Source organism: Ipomoea nil, unplaced genomic scaffold (assembly GCF_001879475.1).
Source record: "Ipomoea nil cultivar Tokyo-kokei standard unplaced genomic scaffold, Asagao_1.1 scaffold3321, whole genome shotgun sequence".
NCBI classification, from domain to species: Eukaryota; Viridiplantae; Streptophyta; class Magnoliopsida; order Solanales; family Convolvulaceae; genus Ipomoea; species Ipomoea nil.
In genome coordinates this window covers 2,538,792-2,564,981 of record NW_017619749.1, presented here as the reverse complement: position 1 = coordinate 2,564,981, position 26,190 = coordinate 2,538,792, and the positions used below count along the sequence as shown (strand labels likewise).

At 35.6% G+C, this 26,190-nt stretch overlaps 2 protein-coding genes across 3 annotated transcripts in view; both read left to right on the top strand.

Moving 5' to 3' along the window:
- Positions 1 to 1,022: 1,022 nt before the first annotated feature.
- The window catches only part of LOC109170037 (amino acid permease 6-like), a 35,339-nt gene continuing 10,171 nt past the window's right edge, over positions 1,023 to 26,190 (top strand). The window contains exons 1-7 of one of the 2 annotated variants that reach the window (XM_019318969.1): positions 1,023 to 1,195; positions 1,291 to 1,524; positions 1,614 to 1,707; positions 2,141 to 2,355; positions 2,529 to 2,677; positions 3,524 to 3,813; positions 23,178 to 23,185. In XM_019318969.1, coding sequence (XP_019174514.1) covers positions 1,099 to 1,195; positions 1,291 to 1,524; positions 1,614 to 1,707; positions 2,141 to 2,355; positions 2,529 to 2,677; positions 3,524 to 3,813; positions 23,178 to 23,185 — 1,087 coding nt within the window. In that variant the 5' untranslated portion in view covers positions 1,023 to 1,098. Of the gene's footprint in view, positions 1,196 to 1,290; positions 1,525 to 1,613; positions 1,708 to 2,140; positions 2,356 to 2,528; positions 2,678 to 3,523; positions 3,814 to 3,880; positions 4,436 to 23,177; positions 23,186 to 26,190 lie in introns of those variants that run through there. The other variant, XM_019318968.1, reaches the window with a different exon arrangement.
- On the top strand, positions 15,356 to 25,268 carry LOC109170042 (probable inactive poly [ADP-ribose] polymerase SRO1). Its single transcript, XM_019318975.1, has 2 exons — positions 15,356 to 15,377; positions 24,469 to 25,268. The coding sequence occupies exon 2, from the start codon at positions 24,529 to 24,531 to the stop codon at positions 25,153 to 25,155; it is 627 nt and encodes a 208-aa protein (XP_019174520.1). The 5' UTR covers positions 15,356 to 15,377; positions 24,469 to 24,528; the 3' UTR covers positions 25,156 to 25,268.

Genomic DNA, 26,190 nt, shown 5'->3' with positions numbered 1-26,190 from the left:
ACTATGCTGTGTATATGCACTTACCGTGACTGCCAATGTCCATTTGCTGAAAGTCCTAACTTGCTGCTCCTACTATCACCAGCTTATTCACGTTAAATATGTTATCTAATCTTTTTATTAATAGAATCTATTAATTTCCATCCTCAAAAGCATCAAAAGATGATTCATATTCCTTTTAAATTAATTCATTAATTAAATCAGCTAACCAAATTACTAATCTAACCTTACCATAGATAATAACTGAAAATATTTCTTTTAATCTCAACCATAGATGAGAATCTAATCAATGGGTATTATTAGGCCTCATGGGCTCATCTAATTAGAGGGGTGCACCAGATCCAAAGCCTATATATATATATATATATATATATATATATATATATATATATATATATATATATATATATATATATATATATATAACCCAGTTTCTCAACTTGGTGAATTATATCCTAGACCCCATTAACTCATCATATTCAAACCTATGAAGAAGTAAATCAAATCAATTTGTTACTTTTCGATGGTGCTGAGAACGTTGTAGACTTGTAATGTCAATTTTTCATTCTTCATTATTCATTTTGAGCTTATAAAATATCAAATTCATTGAACTAAAATGATCTGAATATATTTTGACCTGACCCAAAATGTTAATTTTTTCAACTAACACCTACAAATCCATCTTTAAATATTACAATTATATCAACAGTTGGCAGTTCAAACATCCATCTTTAAGTATTACGGATACATGCAATTATATTAACAGTTGGCAGTTCGAACATCTATCTTTAAATATTACAATTATATCAACAGTTGGGAGTTCGAACATTCATTTTTAAATATTACAATTATATCAACAGTTGGCAGTTCGTACATCTATCTTTAAATATTACAATGATATTAACAGTCGACAGTTCACTTACTAACTACACTTTAGGTGGGAGTTTAAAATATCTATTTTTTTTTAGTTTATCCGCAGGCCATTTGTTCCCTTTTTTTCCAGTATATATATCCGCATCCTGCCTGGTCTTAGCTCCATAATCCGTCTCCTACAGATAGAGAGAGAAGTACAATACACACTCAAGAGTAGAGGTAACTCAAATGGCTGTCGGAAAAGACCCCATGTATGTGGATCAATCCCTGGAAAATGGGGAGATTCAGAAGAATTTCGACGACGATGGCAGAGAGAAGAGAACTGGTACGTAACGTACACATAATACATAAATTTATTGTGTTCCCATGTTCTATGTTGTTAACTTGTTGGCCGGCCGGCGGTCTGTTTTTGAACTGAAGGGACTCTGCTGACGGCGAGCGCGCACATCATCACCGCCGTGATTGGGTCGGGAGTGCTGTCTTTAGCTTGGGCCATCGCTCAGCTCGGCTGGGTCGCCGGTCCGGTCGTCCTCATGACGTTCTCCTTCATCACTTACTTCACCTCCACCCTTCTCGTCGACTGTTACCGCTCTCCCGGCCCCGTCGACGGCAAGAGAAACTACACCTACATGGACGTCGTCCGTTCTCATTTGGGTACGTAAAACTATACCTTAAATGATTTTGTCGCCGTGAATTTCTCCGGCCAAATTCCTAAGCCGCCGTTTGGCTTCTTGTCGTCGCAGGTGGCGTGAAGGTTCAGCTGTGCGGGATTGCTCAGTACGCTAATCTTGTCGGAGTCACTGTCGGTTACACCATCACCGCTTCCATTAGTATGGTGTAAGCATTCAAACCAAAGAATCCCCACCGCCCAACTATTTTCCATATTTACCAACCATTCTTGCCTTTTAGATTTCACTTTTTAACAATAAATTTCCCAACCCTCTTCTTTTGTTCTAACTCTAAAAAAATCCAGAAAAAAAGAATCCATTTTCTACAGTCACTTTTAACGGCACCGTCCAATTCAAGCTTTTCAAAAGGAGAACAAAATCTCATACTTTTTTTCTTTTTCCTAGTATTATATGATATCACATGAACACAGTCTCTCACCTGTCAGGAAGCTTTAAAAATTATACATTTTTAAAGATGACGTTTTTGAAATTGTTGCCTAAATGAATTAGATTATATTATTCATATGACGACAATAATGGGTTGTCTGTGAAGTCCAATAATTGACTAATAATGTTGTCCGGTCCTAATTAACTCCTAACAGAGCTGTGAAGAAGTCCAACTGTTATCACAAAGAGGGCCATGATTCTCCTTGCAGCATATCAAACTACCCCTTCATGATCGTCTTCGCCATAATCCAGATAATTCTGAGCCAAATTCCAAACTTCCATAAGCTCTCATGGCTGTCTATACTCGCCGCCGTCATGTCTTTCGCCTACTCCTCCATTGGCCTCGGACTCTCCATAGCCAAAGTCGCAGGTACACTATATATATATTTATGTGTTCTTGGATCTGATCTGAGAAAATGCGTTCACATGGCCGGAAACGTAACCCTGTTGGATAACCACCCAAATTTCAAAGGACAATAATTTAATTATTATTTGTTGTGAATCTTGTATTTTTGTGACGTTAAAATAAAGCAAATATTATAGGTCATGGACCGCACCACGTAAGGACAAGCCTAACAGGGGTGCAGGTTGGGGTGGACGTGTCAGGAGCAGAGAAAGTTTGGAGAACCTTCCAGGCCATCGGCGATATCGCGTTTGCTTACGCCTATTCCACCGTTCTCGTTGAGATTCAGGCAAGTTCATACGTCATAAACATCATCGTATAAATTAAATGCATACTTATCCATACACGGAATAACTACCCGATGACTTTGAGTTGTAACGTAGCTATAAATAGGAAATTTGAGTTTGAGTTTATTACGAAAGACTCTTGTTAGTATTGGTCTAGTATAATTGAATGAGAATCAGAATTATTATCTTTAAATGGCAGATTTAACTTAGATTAGATGTAGACTTTTTTTGGTGCACGAATAAAGAGCAATACAACGTGGAAGGATATATGGTTTTGAATGGTGTATTGCCCCGTATTGGGTCCGTGTCTTATCCTGGACAATCAAACAAAATTGTTGTCGGTTTCTTGTCTCTTCTGGAAAACTTAATTGCGTGTGGAAAGAACTTCACAGTTTCTTGGGCAATTATGATTCAATAATTAAAGACTTAATTTTTAAGTAAAATACATATGTGACTTGATTATTCGAGTGAATTGAATCCACTAATCACTACAAGTGTAGCGATGTCGATTTTTGTGGTCTTGATTTAAAGATTCTGTGATTTTAATAAAGTGGTTTAATTTGTCAGTTACCTTTGTAAACAATTTTTTTCAGAAGAGATGGACTAGGCCTTTTCACGTAGATGTGAAAGCCCACTTTCATCTTTTTATGTCCGCCATCCTTTTTGGTATTGTCACCATCTTTATTCCGATCTTAGTCAGATTGATTGGTGGCAAAGTTTAGTCGGGCCACCTTCATATTAAGGGTGATTTATTTATGTACAAAAATAGTAACCATAGTTTTGAGATTATGGGTAAACGGATATGTAGAGTTTGATTCTTACTTGAGAAAGTCATGTTTTGAGTGCAGGATACCTTGAGATCACACCCACCGGAAAGCAAGGTAATGAAGAAAGCATCCGGTGTGGGAGTGTCGACGACAACCTTATTCTATATCATGTGCGGTTGCCTTGGCTACGCTGCATTTGGGAATGATGCTCCTGGGAATTTCCTTACTGGGTTCGGTTTCTACGAGCCGTTTTGGTTGATCGACTTCGCTAATGTTTGCATTGCCATTCATCTCGTCGGAGCTTACCAGGTACAGAGTAACATATATAATATAATAATGTCTCATTCTCACTCCAAAGATTACTTGAACACACAGATCAATGAGAGCATCAGAATATGCAAATACTGAAGGATTCTTGGCTTTGTTTAATTTCCGCAGGTTTTCTGTCAGCCAATCTTCGGGTTCGTGGAGTCACGCAGCAGCGAAAAATGGCCGGAGAGCAAATTCATAACGGCAGAATACGCGATCAGAATTCCATGCTTGGGAGCTTTAAGGGTCAACTTTTTCCGGCTGACATGGAGGACAACGTACGTGATAGTCACATCGGTGTTGGCCATGATCTTTCCGTTCTTCAATGACTTCCTGGGGTTGATCGGCGCCGCCTCGTTTTACCCGTTGACGGTGTACTTCCCCATCGAAATGCACATCGCTCAAGCCAAAATCCCCAAGTATTCATTCAGGTGGACATGGCTGAAAATTCTGAGCTGGGCTTGCCTGTTCGTCTCCCTTGTGGCCGCCGCTGGATCCATTCAGGGCCTCGCTTCCGACGTCAAAACATATAAACCTTTTAAAACTCAATGATATCTCCATCCAGTTATTAGCAGTGTAGAATATGTAATAATAGTTTCAATAAAATGGATGGGATTCTGATGGTTAATGCAAGTGTAGGATGTGTGTTTAGCAATTTTCATATTAAATTCAATGCCAAAGATAGAGTTATGTAGTTGTTATTTGTTAAATATAACAATAAGGTCAGAGATTAGACTTTTGTATGTTTACTATATACATATAAAAGGTCATAAAATTAAGTAAAGTCATTAGTGCAACAAATTGTACTAATCAATTTACAATCTCAAAATTTTCAACACCCAAAAGAATATATATATATAAAAGAAAATAAAGATTATAAGGCAACTCCATTGATTAGTTTTTTAATTAGTGGATAAAGTTATATTAAAAAGATGTAATAAAAAAGTTTAAAAACTAATATTAATAATTGGAGTGATTGTTAGTTAGCGATTACTTCAATCACCCAATAATTGTACATACACACCTGTTGTGCATCATTTGTGCTAGCAATGTGCAACTTTTTCATTGTAATCATTTATCATTTATAATATATTAAACGATAAATTTGAGTTTATTTAGAGTTTAAAGATAATACGTTATTGTAATTATTGATTATGATTTTGAGTTTGGGATGACAACTCATAATAACGGTCAACATAATCATACTATATCACATTAAGGACCAATCATGTCATTTTAAAATGAGTAATTTTTTTAAAACTCGGATATCACGTTTTATTTGTTTTTTTTTTCTTTAAAATAATATCAAACGCAATTATTCTTTAAAATAATATAATTCTTAAAAATAGAAATTAAATTGACTATGGGTTTGAATTGAGAAATTAATTTTGGAATATTAAAAAATATATATAGTATTTGTCGTTTCATTTACTTCATTCAATAAAAATAAAAAAACATGGGATAAGAGGCATTCAAATAAATTAATTGTAACCTTCTTACACTCTCACATTTGCCATATAAGCTTCTCTTTCCTCAACATATGCTAAAAGTCTAATGAAAATTCCCCATTGATTGCTCTAATAAGAGTACACTTATTATTTTTTCATAATAAGATGTAATAATCCTACCAAAAAAAATAATAAGATGTAATAATGATAGATAGGTAGACAATTACGATGGCTATTTAAAGTTAAAATAATAATAATAATAATAATAATAATAATAATAAATATAATATGAGCAACCATTAATTCTGGGTTTAAATTTTAGTTAACATTGCATGTTAACATTCAACGCAATGATCATATAATAACGTTATATATTAACTAGTATTTTCACCTGTGCGATGCACAGAATGGAATTGTTGTAATATATTACGAATATTTAAATCGATATATAATTATTTAAGAGTTAATTTCACCAGAGCTGGTCGCTTATCTTTTCTGACAATTCCAAATTTAATCCCAGACTATAGTTATTAATCATTACGATTTATTCTATGTTATAATTCTTACGTTAATATTCTTACTATTATTATTAACACTTAATTACTTTTAGATATTATTATTACCACTTATATTATTATTATATAATTATTATTATTAGTTTCTTTTCAAGTTCTGTTAGTATATAATGGCCGTGAGGCACAATAATAATATAACCATAATTAAATATTATTGTATTGTATTCCGTGAGTCATAATAATAATATAACTGTTCTGTATATTTTGCTATGAAAAGGGGAGAGAAGAATCTATTTTGTCTTAATCATCAAAACTGTTCTGTATACAATTGGGAGCTTATTATATACAAAGAAGGGAGAGGAAAACAGAAAGAAAGAGGGAAAGAAACAGAAAGTAGCAGATGTCAGTTGAGGGCAGTTGAGGTGGATCTTCTATATGCTGCCAGGTGTCATTCATTTGTGTCCCCTGAAAGCCCCCCACAAGCTGGATTGTATAGATTGAACAATCCAAGCTTGGAGACATAACTCTGGAATGATCTTGGACAATGAGTTTTAGTGAGCACATCTGCAAGCTGGTTCTCAGAAGTAACATGAAAGAGCTTTATCACCCCCTTCTGCAGCTTTTCTCTGATCAGGTGGCAATCTAATTCGATGTGCTTCGTACGTTCATGGAAAACGGGGTTCTCAGCAATTGCTATTGCTGACTTGCTGTCACAATAAACAGATGCAGGTGCACTATGGCATATGCCAAATTCATCAAGCAGATATAGTATCCACTGCACTTCACAAGATGCTGCTGCCAAGGCTCTATATTCAGCCTCTGAGGAAGATTTGGACACCGTGGCCTGCTTCTTGGACTTCCAGGATATCAGGGCTTCACCTAAGAAGATGCAGTATCCAGTGACTGACTTTCTAGTGTCCACACAAGCTCCCCAATCTGAATCAGAAAAAGCTTTCAGGTGCAACTCTGATGATGCTGGGAAAAACAGCCCTTGACCGGGAGCACACTTGATGTATCTTAGGACCCTGTAAGCTGCTTGTAGATGTAGATTGGTAGGCTTATCTAGAAATTGTGATAGTTGTTGTGTAGCAAAGCTTATGTCCGGCCTCGTGATAGTTAGATATAAGAGTTTTCCAACTATCCTTCTGTATTGTGTGTTATCATCAAGTAGATCACCTTCATCTTTACTCAACTTATGTGAAGGAACTGTAGGACTGTAAACTGGTTTGCAATTCATAAAACCTGTGTCATCAAGAAGTTCAAGAGCATACTTTCTTTGAGATATTGAGATGCCTTCCCTTTGTCTGGCCACTTCCAAGCCTAAAAAATACTTAAGAGGGCCTAAATCTTTAATCTGAAAGTTGTCATCAAGCTGCTTCTTTACCTGCTGAATCAGTTTAAGATCTGCACTAGCCATTATAATATCATCTACATAGACCAATAAGGCCACAAATGATATTCCTTCACCTCTAACAAACAAAGAATTATCAGGAGTGGTCTGTTTGAACCCCAGATTCTGCAAGGCTGTGCATAGCTTGGTATTCCACTGCCTACTAGCCTGTTTTAACCCATATAGGGACTTGATTAGTTTGCATACCTGCCCATTCTTTCCTTCTGCAAAACCAAGAGGGAGTTGCATATAAACCTCCTCTTCTAAATCTCCATGGAGGAAAGCATTGTTGACATCCATTTGGTGAAGATGCCAATCTTTTGCTGCTGCCACTGCCAATAAGGTCCTGATAGTAGTCATCTTTGCCACTGGACTAAAGGTATCTAAGTAATCAATACCAAGTGTTTGTGTGTATCCCTTGGCTACAAGTCTTGCTTTGTACCTTTCAATAGTGCCATCTGCTTTATGTTTGATTTTATACACCCACTTGCATCCTATAGGCTTCTTTGATGGTGGCAATTCCACCAACTTCCAGGTATTATTTCTTTCAAGTGCTGCAATCTCATCTGCCATGGCATTTCTCCAACACTCATGCTTTACTGCCTCAATATAGTTCTTTGGTTCAGTGTGGCAAGTGATGTTCATGGCAAAGGAATGAAAAGAAGGTGAGAGTCTATTATAGCTCATGACTTTGGAGATATCATGAGGGGAAGTTTTTACCACAGAGGTATGACAAACATAATCCTTCAGATAGGCTGGAGCTTGTTTATGTCTGGTGGATTTCCTGGCAGCAGGTTGTTGAGGCTGATCAAGTGAGTCAATGTGTGTCTTTTCAGGTGACTGTCTGAAGGTCTCATTAAGAGAGTGACTGTGTGCTTCTTCAAGACTGCTGTTAGGCTGTTGATGAACTTGTGGACCATTAGTAGGCTCATCTTGGATGTCAGTCATGGATGGAAGTATTATCTGAGAAAAATTCTTCCCTGGATCTGCAGTATGTTGGAATGGGAAAATATGCTCATAGAAAGATACATCCCTGGAAACAAACATCTCCTTGGATTGTAGATCATACAGTTTATATCCCTTAGTGCCATTAGGATATCCAAGGAAAATACATCTCTTGGCTCTAGCATCAAACTTTGACTTAGGGCCTAAGGAGGTAGCATATGCCAAACAGCCAAATACCCTTAAGTGCTGATATGTTGGAGTGTTGTGTAGCAAAACCTGATAGGGTATCTGATCATGGATGGCAGCAGAGGGCAATCTGTTGATAATGTAAGCCGCATGTAAAACACACTCACCCCAAAAAAATTCTGGCAAGCCTGCTTGGAATCTAAGTGCCCTAGCAGTGGACAATAGATGGGCATGTTTCCTCTCTACTCTGCTGTTTTGCTGAGGAGTGTAGGTGCAAGAGGTTTGATGCAATATTCCCTTCTGGCTGAAAAAATCAGACATGTCAAACTCAAGGCCATTATCTGATCTTATACATTTCACATGCACTCCAAACTGGTTTTCAATCAGGTTACAGAAGCCTGTGATTAAACTCCTTACTTCAGATTTCTTCTTCATTAACTGAACCCACACTGCCCTGCTATGATCATCTACTATGGTGAGAAAATAATGATGACCATGTGTTGTGGCTACTCTGTAAGGACCCCATATGTCCATGTGCAATAAATCAAAGCAGTTAGTTGAAACAGAGGTACTAACTTGGAAGGGAAATCTCTTTTGCTTAGCAAAGTGACAGCAATCACAAAACAAATCTTTATTCATTTGAATGGTGGAATCCACCTTATGTAAACATTGAACTTTGGAGTATGAGGCATGTCCCAACCTGGCATGCCACAGGCTATTTCTATTTACATTTGCAACATTGCATATAGAAGGGGAAATAACAGGAGAAACTAAATGATATAAGCCATTTTGAAGTTCAGCCACTCCAATCACCTTGCCATGGGTAGCATCCTGTACAATACACTTATTAGTGTGCATCTTTATAGTGCAATTGGAATCCTTAATAAAAGCCCCCACTGATATTAGGTTGTAATGAAATCCAGGTACATAAAGTGCATTGTGTAAGACAAGCTCATCAGACAAATATACAGAACCAACACATGTGATAGCAGCCTGTTGTCCATTAGGTAAGCCGACATGCATATTGTGAACCCCCTGATAGTTTTTCAATAGACTTAAGTGGCAAACAATGTGGTGAGTAGCACCACTGTCTATTATCCAATCATTCTCACTGCAACTCACAGAATTAAGTGAAGGGTTCATACCTTCCATTTGTGCCCCTGGCATGATGCCTGCAGATAAGATATTTGCTTGTGCAGCATGAGTTGGTTGATCAAGGGGTGTGTTCATAGATCCCTTCTCTGCACATGACTTTTGTATCTGCATAAACTCAAAAAATCTTTTGAAGTCTTCTTGAGTGAAGGATATGCCCCCCCCTGAACCTTGTTGTTGTGTTGCCATTGGTCCTTGAGTATGGTTCACTGAGCCTTGGTTTCTTGGCCTAGGCTTCCAACCAGGAGGATATCCATGCTTTTTATAGCATTTATCTTCTGTATGGCCTGTGAAACCACAAAAAGTACACACAGGTTTCTTGTTCCCTACAAACTTCTTGTAATTGTGGTGAGAATTTCCATCTGTTCTGGCTAGTAGCACACTTCCAGTAGCATTATTTTCACCAGCTTGATATAGTTGGCTTCCAAATCCAGTAGTCAATGTCTGAAATTGCCTCTCCTGCTGTGCTATCATGGAATAAGCATCCCGTACATCAGGCAAAGGCCTCATGAGCATAATCTGATTTCTTGCACCTATGTATTTATCATTCAAGCCAATCAGAAATATAGATAGCATATCTCTCTCGATTTGCTCATTCATTTCATCAATCTTCTTCCCGCAATCACACTTCGGATTACATTCACAAGCAACAGATGGTCTGAGAATTAGAAGCTCATCCCATAACAGTTTCTGCTGAGTAAAGTATTCATTCAAGGATTTATCACCCTGTTTCACTTGATATATTTCACATTTAATTTCAGTGATTCTAAAGAGATCTTGTTGACTGAACCTTCGCTTTAAATCGTTCCATATTCCATAGGCCGTGTCTATCCAGAGTACACTTCGGCCAATTGACGGTGACAGCGAGCGGACTATCCAGGATACCACCATATTATTGCAACGTTCCCAGACATGATACTTTTGATCTTCCTTGGATGGTTTGGAAATAGTACCATTGACAAATGCAAGCTTATTTTTGCAGGACAAGGCCATAGACATGGCTCTTGACCAAGGGTGATAGTTCGTCCCATCCATTGGGGAAGAAACCAGTTCTAATGCCGGATTTTCGTTAATACTCAAGAAATAGGGATTTGAATGAGTTTCAGGATCATAGATTACCTCCGTCACTGTCGCTATCGGAGGAGGAGGAGTCATCGGAATGGGAGTAGTCATCGGAGTAGGGCTGGCTATCGGAGATCCAGTCGCCGGAATTCCAGTAGCGTTGTTGATCGGAATTGATCGTGTGCCAATCGTAGGCCAGGCTGCCATGCGATCTATCTTCAAGAGCTCCTGCTTGCTTGCTCTGATACCATGTCGCGGAGCCTAAAGAGAAAGGATATTTTGCTATGAAAAGGGGAGAGAAGAATCTATTTTGTCTTAATCATCAAAACTGTTCTGTATACAATTGGGAGCTTATTATATACAAAGAAGGGAGAGGAAAACAGAAAGAAAGAGGGAAAGAAACAGAAAGTAGCAGATGTCAGTTGAGGGCAGTTGAGGTGGATCTTCTATATGCTGCCAGGTGTCATTCATTTGTGTCCCCTGAAAATTCCGTGAGTCATAATAATAATATAACAATAATTAAAGGAAAAATGACACTTTTTCCCCATGTGTTGTTTACTAATAGCACATTTCCCACCTGTGTTGTTTATGTAACCACTTTATCCCCCTCAATTGTTTTTGAAGTGGTTATTTTTCCCCCTTTCCGTTAAGTAAGTGTTAGGACTGTTAAATAGGAGGGTAAAAATGACATTTAACTTATTATTATTATTATTATTAATGGACGACCCCACCCAATGCCCTAATATACTGCAGTACTCCACGCCTAAAATGCACAGTTATATATATATATATATATATATATATATATATATATATATATATAATAAAGGAGAAAAAAAATCATTTTGATAAGCACTTTCTTTAAGCAACAAAACTTCTGGTTATGCTGGAAGGGACTTGCATAATCTAATATATACAAATGGTTAAATTGAAAAATATAATATTGATTTGATGAGTAACATACCATAAAAGCATATATTTATAGATTTATTTGGATAATACAATGATTAAATTTAAAATTTTAATAAGAATACAAACGGCATAGAAGTCTCAACAATACACGCTTTTGATAGCAAAACTAAGACGCCTCTTAAATTAAAGCTTATTCCAATTGATGAATGGAAATGTAAATAAAAGCAAAGATGGGTGTACAGATGTACTCAGGACATACCTCGAAAATGGTGCCCACTAGACCCTCATCAATTAGGTGAAGTGAGCGATAAGAGCATTTATGTAGTCACGGCTATAGTGGGTAATTTCCCATGCCTTCGACTACTGTATCACTATACAAAATCACATAATTATTAAATAATTACATCAAGGGACAAAAAGAGCAAAAATCTCAAACTAGACCACGCCTAATATCATAAGAACATGTTGCGATCTGGTCAACACGGTCAACATCCACATCAGCTAAGTCAACGTCTTCAATAGCCTTGTCATGCGGTCAGCAGCTCGGTCCACACGGTCTCCTGGTCTTCAACGTATGCATCTCACAAATATAGGCATCTATCTTCAGCACGCGTTATTTCCATGAGTGGAGCATAGGGATGGCAACGGGGCGGGGCGGGGCCGGGGAGTGGGGTCCCCGTCCCCGTCCCCGAATTGAATCCCCATTCCCCGTCCCCGCCCCATTCCCCGATCGGGGATGGGGAAATATCCTCATCCCCGTCCCCGCGGGGATGTTTCGGGGACGGGGATTCCCCGCCCCGTTTTTTTTTTAAAAAAATTTTAATTCTTAATATTTAGGCCAATTTCATTATTTATGTGTTCACAATAGGTAATTAAAGGATATAATGTCATAATGTGCCTAACCAATCAGATAGCCATTAGGTCCAGCGAATTCTACATAGCGTATCTTGGAAATACTAGATTCTTTAAATGACAATTATTCAAGCTCTGGACCATTCAAGAATGAAATACAAATTTGCTGCTGCTTTCAACTAGAAAATATATCCACTGTTTTCAAAACAAAATAATATATATCCACTTAGAAACATTAAACCAATCACTATACGTCATAGAAGCACCAGAACAAGTGTGCATTTCTGGCACTCGAGGTTTAATAAATTTATTCGGGGAACCGGGGACGGGGCGGGGGATGCCCTCCCCGTCCCCGTCCCCAGCGGGGATGGAGAAATTCTCCCCATCCCCGCCCCCGTTCCCCGAACCCGCCTCCGTCGGGGCGGGGATCGATTTTCCTATCGGGGGCGGGTTGAATTGTCATCCCTAGTGGAGCAGCTACCAAAATTATACCTTCTAGGATTCGATCCCTGGCCTACTGGCCTCCACCCATAGAAATCGGCCAACACACAAACTTTCCTTCCTCGATCAAGATGGTAACCAAAAAATATATAACACAACTGTCGGCCTTGAGGACCCAACAGTAGCGTTCCCAGTGTACCAAATCTGCCACTCCTCTTGATTTATCAACTAACATTAAAATTAATTAAGACTTAATTACCAAAATGGTCCCTTGACTATAGCGAAATTACCAATTTAGTTCTTGATTATTTTTTGACCAATTAAGTCCCTCAACTTTTAAAATCTTAACCAATTTGGTCCTCCGTTTGTTTGACCGTTAGTCAACCGTTAACTTGGGACCAAATTGGTAATTCGTTATAGTCAAGAGACCATTTTGGTAATTAACTTTAAGGGTGGGCAATTCGGTTCAGTTTTCTCGAACCGAACTGTACCAAACTAGTTAGATTCGGTAATATACCGAACAACCGAACGGTAGTAGATTCTTGTATACCGAACGGTTCAGTAAAAATCGAACCAGACCGAATACTGTTTGAACTTTGGATTGCTATTTTGTTATATATTAGACTTTGGATATGGACTATGTAAACACCATAACACATAATATAGAACTTTTGATAACAAACCATAAAGAAATCAAATAAAACATTTACGAGAGATACCCGTGAGAATATGAGCTGAACGATAGAGCAAGCAGCAAGGGACTTGGATTTACTTTTTATTTATTTATTTATTTAGTTATTATTATTATTATTATTATTATTATTATTATTATTATTATTATTTAAAAAAAAATCAAACGATATTCGGTTCAGTTCAATTTTTTACCGAACAATTCGGATCGATTTTTTATCGAACCGTTCGGTATACAAGAATTCAATACCGTTCGGTTGTTCGGTATATTACCGAACTAAACTATTTCAGTTTGGTTCGAGAAAACTAAACCGATTACTTGCTGAATTTGTTTGTCTATACACATATAGACTGACAACAATTACAGAGCAAAGAAAAATAGTAAGAATGGACTTCAGGCAGGAATCTCACTTCCATTAATATCATTTTAATTAATAAATTTGGGCAATTAGTGGACTTGTTGCTGTTTTACCAAGTGGAAATTGCAATGCTGCAATTCAAGTTATGATAGTGAATGCAAGTGTAGTATGTGTATGTTTTGCAATTTTGTTATAAAATTCAATGCAAAAGATATAGTTATGTAGTTGTTATTTGTTAAATATAGCATCAGTCCGTCCAGTGATTGCACATACACACCTGTTGTGCAGCATTTGTGCAATCAATGTGCAACTTTTCTCTTTTTTTGTTGTTTTCCAAAATCTCATAATGTAATAATGATAGTTAAGTAGACAATTACAATGGTTATATAAAGTAAGTAGAGCACTAATGATCGATTATAATAATTTAGGAGTCCGAATTATATAACCCGATGAATGAACGAGTAATAATTTCATTTTTTTTAAAAGGACCGTTTAAAATTAAAGATTACATTTTATTTGTTTTCTCTAAATTTGTATTAAACACAATTATAATCATGTGTGACGGATTTAAATGAGAGGATATTGATAATAAACGAATTCATAACGTACCTTATCGGGACTATACTTTACTCACATGATTATCCTTTTGGGACTAGTTTAATATCATGTTATTTACATTTAATCTCCTCCCTCCCCCTATAGAAATTAAAATATCCAGATTTCGTATGATTTTTTTTTGGTGGAACAATGTAATGTGTGTATCAAATTATGATAATAACATTCCATTTTCACACCATATTATATGTAGACTAGACTAGAATCCATTTCCCCAAAAAGGAACAAAATCATCCATTATTCTAAGTCATGGGAATAAAAATTATTTAATATTAAAAAACAAAGTTAAAATATCACCAAACCAATAAGAATAATCCTTAAAGAGATCCTACATCTTTTTAATATTCACTGATCAATTTTATCCTAGTCGAAAATATATTCACTTTCACTGAAGTTTACCCTATGTCCCCTATGTCATACATGACATTTTTAATATTTTGAATTGAATTTAGTCAATTACAATAAATATAAACCGTCTATAGTAGTTGGTTGGTCACTGCTGAATTGTTTATGTAAGCGTAATCTGATGAATTATTACCCGCACGAACTTAGCTCAGGTTTAAAAGACTAATGTCAAACCTCGGCAATAATCTCACCCATGAGTACCAGTTATATATATATATATATATATATATATATATATATATATATATATATATTAATTTTAATTTGACCCCAAAAAAAAAAGAATAAAAAATTATTCTGGAATTTCTTTGGGCCGAAGAAATATAAAAAAAAAAAAAAAAAAGGCCCGATTAAAGCCCAAATTATGAGGATTGCTAAATGCTGAGTCATTAATATTAATTGCAACCTAATCCGCGGGCAGCTCCTTCGTCTAGAAGTCAAGGAGAACGTGCGGTGTGAAATTCCTGATATGCCCTTAGTGTGCACGCCAATGTTGCTGTGCCCTGAGACCCATATTCGTCAGTGCAATCAACAAGATCTATAAATAGGGAGGCGGCAAAGCTTTCTTCTTCAGGAATTCTCGGTGTTCAGTCCTCACAGAGCTTCTCGTTTGATCTTTTGTACAGAGGATCTATAAATAGAGAGCGTAGGTTTGTTGTTGTTTTTAACTTTTTATGGCCAGGCTAGTGGGCAACAAATTAACCTGGGAAAGTCTGCAGTAACCTTTGGAAATAATGTGGCTAGGGAGGATAAGGAGGCTGTTTGTGAAATATTGGGTATTCATGAACAGTATGGTCGGGGGAGCTACTTAGGCCTGCCGGGGTATGTAGGGAGGCGTAAGAAGGAGATTCTGGGTTTTGTTCGCGAAAAGGTGCGTAGTAGGATTCTCCATTGGGGTAATCGTTTCCTGTCTAGGGGGGGGCGTGAGGTCTTGCTAAAAACTGTCCTTCAAAGTATTCCTAACTACGCTATGAATGTTTTCCTTCTACCAAAAGGGATATGTGATGATATTGAGAAACTTATGAATTCTTTTTGGTGGGGGTGTGCGAATAACAGGGCGGGAATTAGATGGAGTACGTGGGGTGGCTTATGTAGGCCGAAGGGTGTTGGGGGGATGGGGTTCCGAAGGGTGAGAGAAATGAATCTTGCTATGTTGGGGAAACAAGGTTGGAAATTCTTGAATGAGCCCGAAGCTTTGGTATCTAGAGTGTTTAAAGCCCGATATTTCCCTCATTGTTCTTTTTTAGAAGCAAATGTGGGGTCACATCCATCCTTTGTTTGGTCCAGTATTCGTGAAACTCAGGGGTTATTGCGGGACGGGATTAGATGGAGAATAGGGGATGGGGAAACAGTGCGAGTGTGGCAGGAACCATGGCTACCGGATAACATAAACCCTTTTGTGTCTACTCCTGAGCCTTCTTATCTAAATAACCCTGTGGTTAAGTCACTCTTTGTCAATGGTACAACAACCTGGGATGTGGAGTTGGTTAGGGACATTTTTTGCTTTAGAGATAGCTCTCTTATACTGAGCCTTCCTACCCCCTCTTTACCCATTCGTGATGCCTTGTTCTGGAGTAGGGAAGATCATGGTATATATTCAGTCCGTAGTGCGTATACGGTTGCTCGGGGCTTGAGTGTGGATGATGGAAATAATGGGTGGACTGAAGTTTGGAAGTTGAAGCTACCACCAAAAATTAAGTGTTTTTTCTGGACCTTATGTAATCAGAAGCTTCCTACTAAGGATTCTTTAATTGTCAAACAGGTACGGTGTGATCCTACTTGTCCTCTATGTGGCCTTGAAGCAGAAACTGCAGTTCATATCTTTGCAAACTGTAGGTTTGCTCATGACTGTTGGAGGATTATAAGTAAAGACTGGGGGATGGCTCTAATGCATTCTATTCAAGATTGGATAAATGACATGTGGAATACCTTATCACAAGAGGTGTGTGAGAAAGTAGTGGTGGTTTGCTGGGCCATTTGGGAGAACCGGAACGATATGGTTTGGAATAATCAATGTAAAGATCCTACATCCTTGGTCCGCCAGGCCTTCGGATTTGTGACAAACTGGAAAGCTGTTCAATCTAATGCCCCAAACCAGGTACATCATACTGGTCAGCAACAAAACCAAAGGCAGTGGCAGCCCCCTCCACCGCAGTTTTTGAAAATGAACATTGATGTTGCTATGGATTTTGAAAATAGGAGGATGGGGTTTGGGTGGGTTGTCCGAGATGAAGAGGGGATTGTACATGGTATCGCAATGCGTTGTGTTGAGGGGCTCTTCACGGTACGGGAGGCGGAGGCTATGGGTGCCCGGGAAGCACTTAGTTGGATCAAGAGAAAGGGGTGGCAACGTGTGATTCTTGAAACTGACGCCCAAGTTGTCACCACAGCGGTAAAGAAAGGTGGTAATTCTACTCCATATGGTGGTTTGATTAATGAGATTAGTGCCTCTTTGCAACAGATGGAGTCGGTATATTTTGTTTTCGTCCATCGTGAGTTAAATATGCCGGCCCATGTAGTAGCCAAGAAATCTCTACGTAGTTCAACTAGTGAGTTGTGTGAGCTTTTTGATTATATCCCTCGCTGTTTATCGGGATTAGTCTGTACGAACACTACTATATTTTAATGCAGTGACTTTTGTTTCAAAAAAAAAAAAAAAAAAAAAAAAACTTTTTGTTTTTTCTCTCTCTCCCTCGAATTCGGCCATGGATTTGAAATCGAAGGATGTGAAAGTGACGGCGAAAGCTGTGGTGTCCGGTAAGGAGGAGACGGAGGAGGAGATCGGCGTCGATTCGCGCGTTGTAGATGGCGGTAGGATTGCGGTTACGATTCCGGTCTCCGTCCCCGCGAATTCGGCCATGGATTTGTAATTTTGATGGGCTAAAATGGGCGGAGAGCAAATTCATGGCGGAATACGCAATCAGGGTTCCATGCTTGGGAGCTTACTGGGTGAACTTCTTCCGGCTGACATGGAGGACGGCTTAAGTGATAGTCACGGCGGGGGCGGCCATGATCTTTCCCTTCTTCAATGACTTCCTGGAGTTGATCGGCGCCGCCTCGTTTTACCGTTGACGGTGTACTTTCCCATTGAAATGCACATCGCTCAAGCCAAAATCCCCAAGTAATCACACCTGTTGGGCAGCATTTGTGCAATCAATGTGCAACTTTTTTTTTTTTTTTTTTTTTTTTTTTTTTTCTTCTTTATTTTTTTTACGAAAATCTCATAATGTAATAATGATAGTTAAGTAGACAATTACAATGGTTATATAAAGTAGAGCATTAATGATCGATTATATTAATTTAGGAGTCCGAATTATATAACCCGATGAATGAACGAGTTATGACAAATAAGGATTGAATTGTCATAAACAATAATATAACGACAATAGTGAACGAATATACGTCACATGAAAAATATTGTATTAATCGCATATAAAGTGCTATTACAAAGACAAGAATCATGTGTAATAACAAGACAAGCTAAGTAGGTGGTTGTGGTGGTTCATAATTAAGTACATGTTGAGAAGCTAGAAATATATTATAAGTAATTACAATTACTCTCACTTTTATTCTATTTTCTTTACTATTGATGTTATGTTGTTATTGATTTTGAAGAAAAAAAGAATGTCACGATATTTTTCATTTCGTCTTCTTCCTATAATAGAACCAAAATATGCCGTGCGGACTATTGCAGATAAACAAAATTTATCAAGTGCTTATCTTTAAATAAGAAGGCGGGTTTCTCTCGTCACATAAAATAAAATAAGCAAGCAATGAAAATTTTACTCCATAAGCACATTTATCGCTTTCCTATAGTAAGATGTAACAATGATAGGGATATGCATGCGCTATATATATAAAGTAAAAATTATTTTGAGTTTATTGTAATCATTAATAATACGTTAAAAGATAGTAGCCTTAAATTTTCAGGCCAGTTATTCCATCCAAAAGAGATACCTCCAACTCAGTGAGTGAATTAGTCATTGTATTCAACGGTGAAAATTATGAGTATACCAAAAAAAAAAAAACGTTAAAAGATAAATTTGAGTTTATTTTACGTTTAAAGATAATACGTTAATGTAATTATTGATTATGATTTTTTGTTTGGGATGACAACTCATAATAATGGTCAACACAATCATGACATATCACATTAAGTACTAAGAGCATCCACAATGGTTGGGCAGAATTGAGGGATAATGTAAGAATGATTAGGAGAGAGAATGTGGGAAGGGGAGGAAAAAAAAACAAAAAAAAAATCAAAATCAAAAATTTTAAAACAAAAAAAAAAACAAAAAAAAAAACTAAAAGGTCAAGCACACCTGACACGCCCGTATGGGCGGGCTGCTGTGCGCGAAACGCACACAGCAGCCCCTTTTTCTTTTCTTTATTTTTCTTCTTTTTCTGCCAATCTCCCCAATTTTGCAGGACAAATATTTTGATAAATAACCCCACCCCACATTTGTTATTATCCCCACCCAAGATAATTCATCTGACATTATCTCCATAATATCCACTGAATGTGGATGCTCTAAGAGCATCCACATTAGTTGGGAAGAATGTGGGGATAATGTAAGAGTGATTAGGAAAGAGAATGGGGGAGGGGAGAGATTAAAAAAAAATTGATTTTTTTTTAAAAAAATAAAAAAATTAATGCTGTCAGTTGGTGCGCCTGACGCACCACCGGGCGCGTGTAGTGCACGCACCCGGCTTTTGCCCAGGCTGTGCGCGAATTACATCTTCTTTTATTTTTTTTATTATTTTTTTTTTAAATTTCTGACATTATGCCTTCATTTGCAGGACAATTATTTTTGAATTATCTCCACCCCACATTAGCTATTAACTCTAGATGGGAAGAAAGCAAACTGAAATAACTCCATATTATCCACTAGTGTGGATGCTCTAACCATGTCTTTGTAAAATGGGTAATTTTTTAACTATACTATCACGTTTTATTTGTGTTTTCTTTAAAGTAATATCAAACACAATTATTCATTAAAATAGTTTTTTTTAGAAGAAAATAGTATAAATTTTTAAAAATATAAATTAAATTCATATATAAAATACCCACTGGATGAATTAAAACCATCATCCTGATTATAGATGGGTAGATAGTATATTGAAAATATAGGTACGCAGATTATGGTAATTGTAAATTAAATTGGTTGTTGTGGTGATGCCATTATGGTGCATTCAAAAGTCAAATATGTAGGTGGGGAAGAGTAATTATCAATTTGAGTAAGTAATCCATAAAAAAAAAAAGTAGTGTGTCGATTCATTTTCTTCTTTGAATTGAATCAATACAAGTGACATAACTGTATTGATTCGAACTGTAGTCAAACGGTATAATTGTAATTTTCTCAAATGAGATATCAATATAAATAAAAACTACAGTGTAATTGATTCAATAATACTAAAAAAAAAAAAAAAATCAATATAAGTGAAAACTTTACTGTTCACACCATAATGTTACACTTGAGGGGTGTTTGATTGGATGGAAAACAATTTCTATAGAAAAGATTTTCTTAAATGTGGAGGAGAATGTTGTTTGGTTCATGAAATTCAATTTCCTTTGAAAAATACTCCTAAAAGTTGAGGAAAACAAATTCTATGCACAATGGTGAATTTGGGAAGAAAATATAACGTAGTTCTACTATTATACCCTCATGGTAAAAGCATTAAAAATATAGACTATTCTATTATATTATTATTATTCTTCTTTTTTCTTAAATATTTATACTTTATTACATTTTCCATAGGCACCGCAAAGTAATTAACTTTTTGGTGGTTACCAAAACGTATTTGGAAACCACCGAAAGGTTAAGCAACATAGGCGATGCAATTAAGCACCTTTCGTAATGTGTTTTGGTATTTCTTTTATTACGGTGTTGTTTTTATTACATTATAATAAAACTAATTATTATAATATTTATTACATTATTATAATAAAATATGTAATCATAATATAATTTATTATCATTATTATTTTTAGGAGCATATTGGTATTTATATTCATATAATTTCTTATCATTCTAAACTCAATTAACCAATGGAATACATCTTCCTGGAATTTTCATGAAATTTTAATTTCATTCCTTTTTCAAATATATTTGATACGAACTAAACGGACTGGTAAAGTAACATTTTTCTAGAGTAAGATATAATAATGATAGTTACGTAAGACAGTTATAAGGATATATATATATATATATATATATATATATATATATATATATATGTGGTAGCCATTGATTATGTGTTTGAGTAATAATTTGAAAAAAGAAAGTGCGCAACAATATTTTTAATTTGATTTTTTTTTCATTCAGCAGAATTTGCACCTTAATATTATTTAATGTAAGATTTAATAATGATAGTTAGGCAGATAATTAAAATAAAATAAAATAAAATAAAAAGGTTGAAGATAGTATGTTGTAATCATTAATTATGGGTTTGAAAAATTGATTTTGGAAAAAAAAAGTGCTAATAGTATTTGTCATTTCATTTACTTCATTCAATAAAACATTAAAATGAAAGAACATGTGATAAGAGGCATTTAAAAAAATCATAGGCAACCACCCCAAGTAGGCAACAAGTGCACTCACCCATTAGACATTTTATGTGCGGGGAATGACACCATTTTCACCTCTCTTTTTTTTTTTTTTTTCTTAAAAAACCTATAAATTAATTGTAACCCTCTTACACTCTCTCTCATTTGCCACATAAGTTTCTCTTTCCTCAACATATACTAGAAGTCTAGTAAAAATTCTCCATTGAATGATCTAAGAGTACACTTATTATTTCTCTATAATAATAATATATCAGATGTAATAATAATAATTTGGTAGACAATTACAATGACTATATAAAGTAAAAAAATTAAATATAATATTAGCAACCATTAATTATGGGTTTAAATTTTAGGTGACATTACATATTAACATTCAACACAATAATCATATAATAACGTTATGTACTAATTACATTTTTTTAAGGGCCATTTAAAACTATAGATCACATTTTATTTATTTATTTATTCAAAATTATATCAAACACAAGTAAATTTTTTTTTTTTTCAAAATTATATCAAACACAGATCACATGTCGTAACCTTTATCGAAATTATATTTTACTCATGATAATCCTTTTTAGGATAATTTAGTATCACTTTATCTGCATTTATTCCCCTCCCTCCCCCTATAGAATTATCGAAATTATATTTTACTCATGATAATCCTTTTTAGGCTAATTTAGTATCACTTTATCTGCATTTATTCCCCTCTCCCCCCCTATAGAAATTAAAATATTCAGATTCCGCACAATTTATTTTTGGTGGACCAATGCAATATGTGTATCAAATTATGATAATAACATTCAATTTTCACACCATACACACACACACACACGATTTACCAATTTATAGAAATTAAAGTAATTATGTAATGATTTTAATGCTAAGACCTTGTGGTCTAATGGCACCAAGATTGCATTTTCATATAGGAGGTTGTGGAAAAAAAAAAAAAAAAAAAACTACATTGTAATAGAGTTAATAACATTAAAAAAATAATGATTTTAACAAAATGATAATTAAAGAATTGGAAAAAGATATCATAGATATAGGTGTATGATAGAGTTACTAAAGTTAGAATTAAATAGTAACGGTGATGGTACTTTTGTCTAATAAGAATGTAGTAGGGACAATTTTGTCCATTATAATTGAAGTGTACAAGTATGGACAATTTTGTCCATTATAATTGAAGTGTACAAGTAGGGACAATTTTATCCATTATAATTGAAATGTACAACATACTTTTGTCTAATAAGAATGTAGTAGCGACAATTTTATCCATTATAATTGAAGTGTACAACATTTAATAAAAAATGTATACCTTTATTTGCATAAATATGTAAGTATTGACACAAATGTGTCTATAGCTTAATGGGTAAATCTCTTACTTTCTAACTTATATATCTATTATAATAAATTATATATCTATTATAGATTTCTTTAAACCGAGTACTGATCAGTATTTTGGTTTAAGACCGAACCGAACTGGTTCGGTTCGGATTACCTGAACTGGAATGCCCAGTCCTAGTGGTGATCCTGGGTCATTCAAATATGTAGGTGAGTAATTATCAATTTGAGTAATTAATCCATAAAAAAAAAATGATTCGCTTCATTTTCTTTGGATGCTAAAAGTCTAATGAAAATTCTCCATTGAGTGAGTGCTCTAGGAATACACTTATTATTTTTTCCATAATAAGATGTAATAATGCTAGTTAGGTAGACAACTACAATGGCTATATAAGTAAAAAATTAAATATAATATTAGCAACCATTAATTATGGGTTTAAATTTTAGGTGACATGCATATTAATTAACATTCAACGCAATGATGATATAATAACGTTATATATTAATTACAATTTTTTTTTCTTAAAATGGACGTTTAAAATTGAAGATCACATATTTGTTTTCTTTAGATTTGTATTAAACACAATTATGATCATGTGTGATAGATTTAAATGAGAAGATATTGATAATAAACGAATTCATAACCTTTACCGAAATTATACTCTACTCACACAATTATCCTTTTTGGGTTAGTTTAATACGAGTATCATGCTATTTGCATTTAATCTCCTCCTTCTCCATATTAAAATTAAAAAATTCAGATTCCGTATGATTTTTGTTGGGTGAACCAATGCAATATGTGTATCAAATTATGATAATAAAATTCGCACCATATTAGGTAGATTGGACTAGAATCCAATTCCCCAAAAAGGAAAAAAATCATTATTCTAAGTCATGAGAATAAAAAATAACTATTTAATACGGAGTATTAAAAAACAAAGTTAAATATCCCTAAAACAAAGTTAAATATCCCTAAAGAGATCCTACATCTTTTAATATTCACTTATAAATTTTATCTTAAAATGTCTAAAATATATTCATTTTCACTTAACTTTACACTATGTCATGCATGACATTTTTAATACTTTGAATTGAATTTAGTTGATTACAATAAATAAAAATCGCCTGTAGTAGTTGGGAAGTCACCGATGAATTGTTAATGTAAGCGTAATCTGATAAATTATTGGCCGCATGGACTTAGCTCACTAGTTTAGTAAGCAGTATTTGAGAGAATAGACCAATGTTTAAACGTTGACAACTCCAGTATGAAAATTCCTATGATTTACATTTTTCTAATTATGTTGTTGGGCCGGGATGTGGGACCCATAGAGTTACTATGCACAAAAATAATTAACTTAGTGCACATGATTTTTTTGTGTATATTTTCATATAGTGATTGTAGATTTTTCTCGTGAACGAAAAATAATCTCACCCATTAGTACCAGTTATACGTATATATTAATTTTAATTTGACAAAGAAAAAAAGTAAAAAATTATTCTGGAATTTCTTTGGGCCGAAGAAATCTCAAAAAGGGCCGAATAAATCCCAAATTATTAGGATTGCTAAATGCTGAGTCATTAATATTAATTGCAACCTAATCCACTGGGTAGCAGCTCCTTCGTCTAGAAGTCAAGGAGGGATGACGGTTTAAAAACGTTCGGTGTGAAATTCCTTATTTGCCCTTAGTATGCACGCCAATGTTGCTGTGCCCTGAGACCCATATTCGTCAGTGCAATAGGGATCTATAAATACGGAGGCGCCAAAGCTTTCTTCTTCAGGAGTTCTCGGTGTTCAGTCCTCAAAGAGCTTCTCTCGTTAATTCATTTGTATAGCTTTGCTTTGTTGTTGTTGTTTTTTATTTTTTGTTTTTTCTCTCTCTCTAGAATTCGGCCATGGATTTGAAATCGAAGGAGGTGAAAGTGACGGCGAAAGCTGTGGTGTCCGGTAAGGAGGAGATCGGCGTCGTTTCGCGCGTTGTAGATAGCGGTAGGATTTCGGTTACGATTCCGGTCTCCGTCCCCGCGAAACTGGTGTCGGTGGGGCCGTCATTTGCTCCTGCGCGGCTCGACGATCCCGTGCAACTGCTGCTTCAGAATTACTCGAATTTCAAGCGGAGCGGAGAACCGGCCCGGTTCATGCGATACGTTGAGGAATCGTGGGTGGACGTTGAGACGGAGGTTTTTGAGGCGGTGAAAGCGGGGTTTTCGAAGGGCGTTTCGTCTGTGGAGACTGAGATTGGAGGCTCGAAATGTGTTATCGACTTGCACCGAATGATCGAAGTCAATCTGGACACTGGGGCTTTCCGATCGGTTGCGTGGATTGATGTGAACGGTATGTGCTTTTTCCCCAAGTCTCTCGTTTGCTCCCATGACGGTGAAAATGGTTTGGTTAATTTGGGCGAGGACCCAAAGAATGAAGTTGTTGGGAATGCCAATGAGAGCCAGTGCTTGGTGCAACAGAAACTTGAAATTGAGATTAGCTTTACTGATGAGAAACATAATCTAGCTTTTCAACTCTAGAGATATTTTACTGTAGAAGTGAAAAACTTCCCTGTTTTCTTTGTTGTAGTGCAACATTTGAACTTCTTTACTTGTGTATTTGAAACTTGAAAGTTCTCTCTCCCGACTTATTTCATATACTTGCAACTTGTGCAAGAAAAATTGGGTGCTTTAGTGTGCAATTGAGTGACCTATTTGAATTTTATTCTTAATTTCAATAGAATGGTTGGAGACCACTTCAATCGCCCATGATTGCACATACACACATGTTGGGCATCATTTGTGCAAGTAATGTGCAACTTTAATTTTTTCTTTCTTTGTTGTTTTCGAAAATATCATACTTTTAATAATGTAAAAATGATAGTTAAATACAGAATTACAATGGCTATATAAAGTAAGAAAGTAATAAATATAATATGTGGCAATCATTAATTATAGATTTAAATTTTTGATCGAATAATTGGACTAATTACACCTTTAAATGTCGTTTTAAATAAAAGAGCACATTTTATTTGTTTTCTTGAAAATTGAATCAAACACAATTATAAACATGTATGTCATATTTGAACAAAAAGGCGTTAACACAATTACACAAATTGAACTCGTGATATTCTAATATAAGAATTATACTGTATTCACCTGCTAGTCACCCATTTTAGGGCTAGTTTGATATCACTTTATTTGCATTTCCAAAATTATCACTATTATGCCCCTGGCATTTAGCGTGATTGGTTCATCGCCTAACTTAAAGGTCAGGTCATGATAGAAGGCGACAGTGTGAGGATTTGAATCTCACTGAAAACATGTATAGGAAAAAGCCCAATGATAATGGAAGGGTCTGATTGGATCCATTGTGCGTACATGTAGGCTATAGGATGTGACCAAAGAACTAATTTCGTGAACATAATATCAAAATTACGTATATGAATTTAAGATTAGTCTGGCGAAAGATCATCTAAGTTTTAAAATAAAAAATAAAAAATAAAAAATTCACTATTATAGATAAGAACATAATATCAAAATTACGTATATGCGAGTAAATTACGGCAATTGTAC

Coding starts and splice junctions, on each gene's coding strand:
- LOC109170042 (XM_019318975.1), top strand. CDS start 24,529: ATGGATTTGAAATCGAAGGAGGTGAAAGTGACGGCGAAAGCTGTGGTG.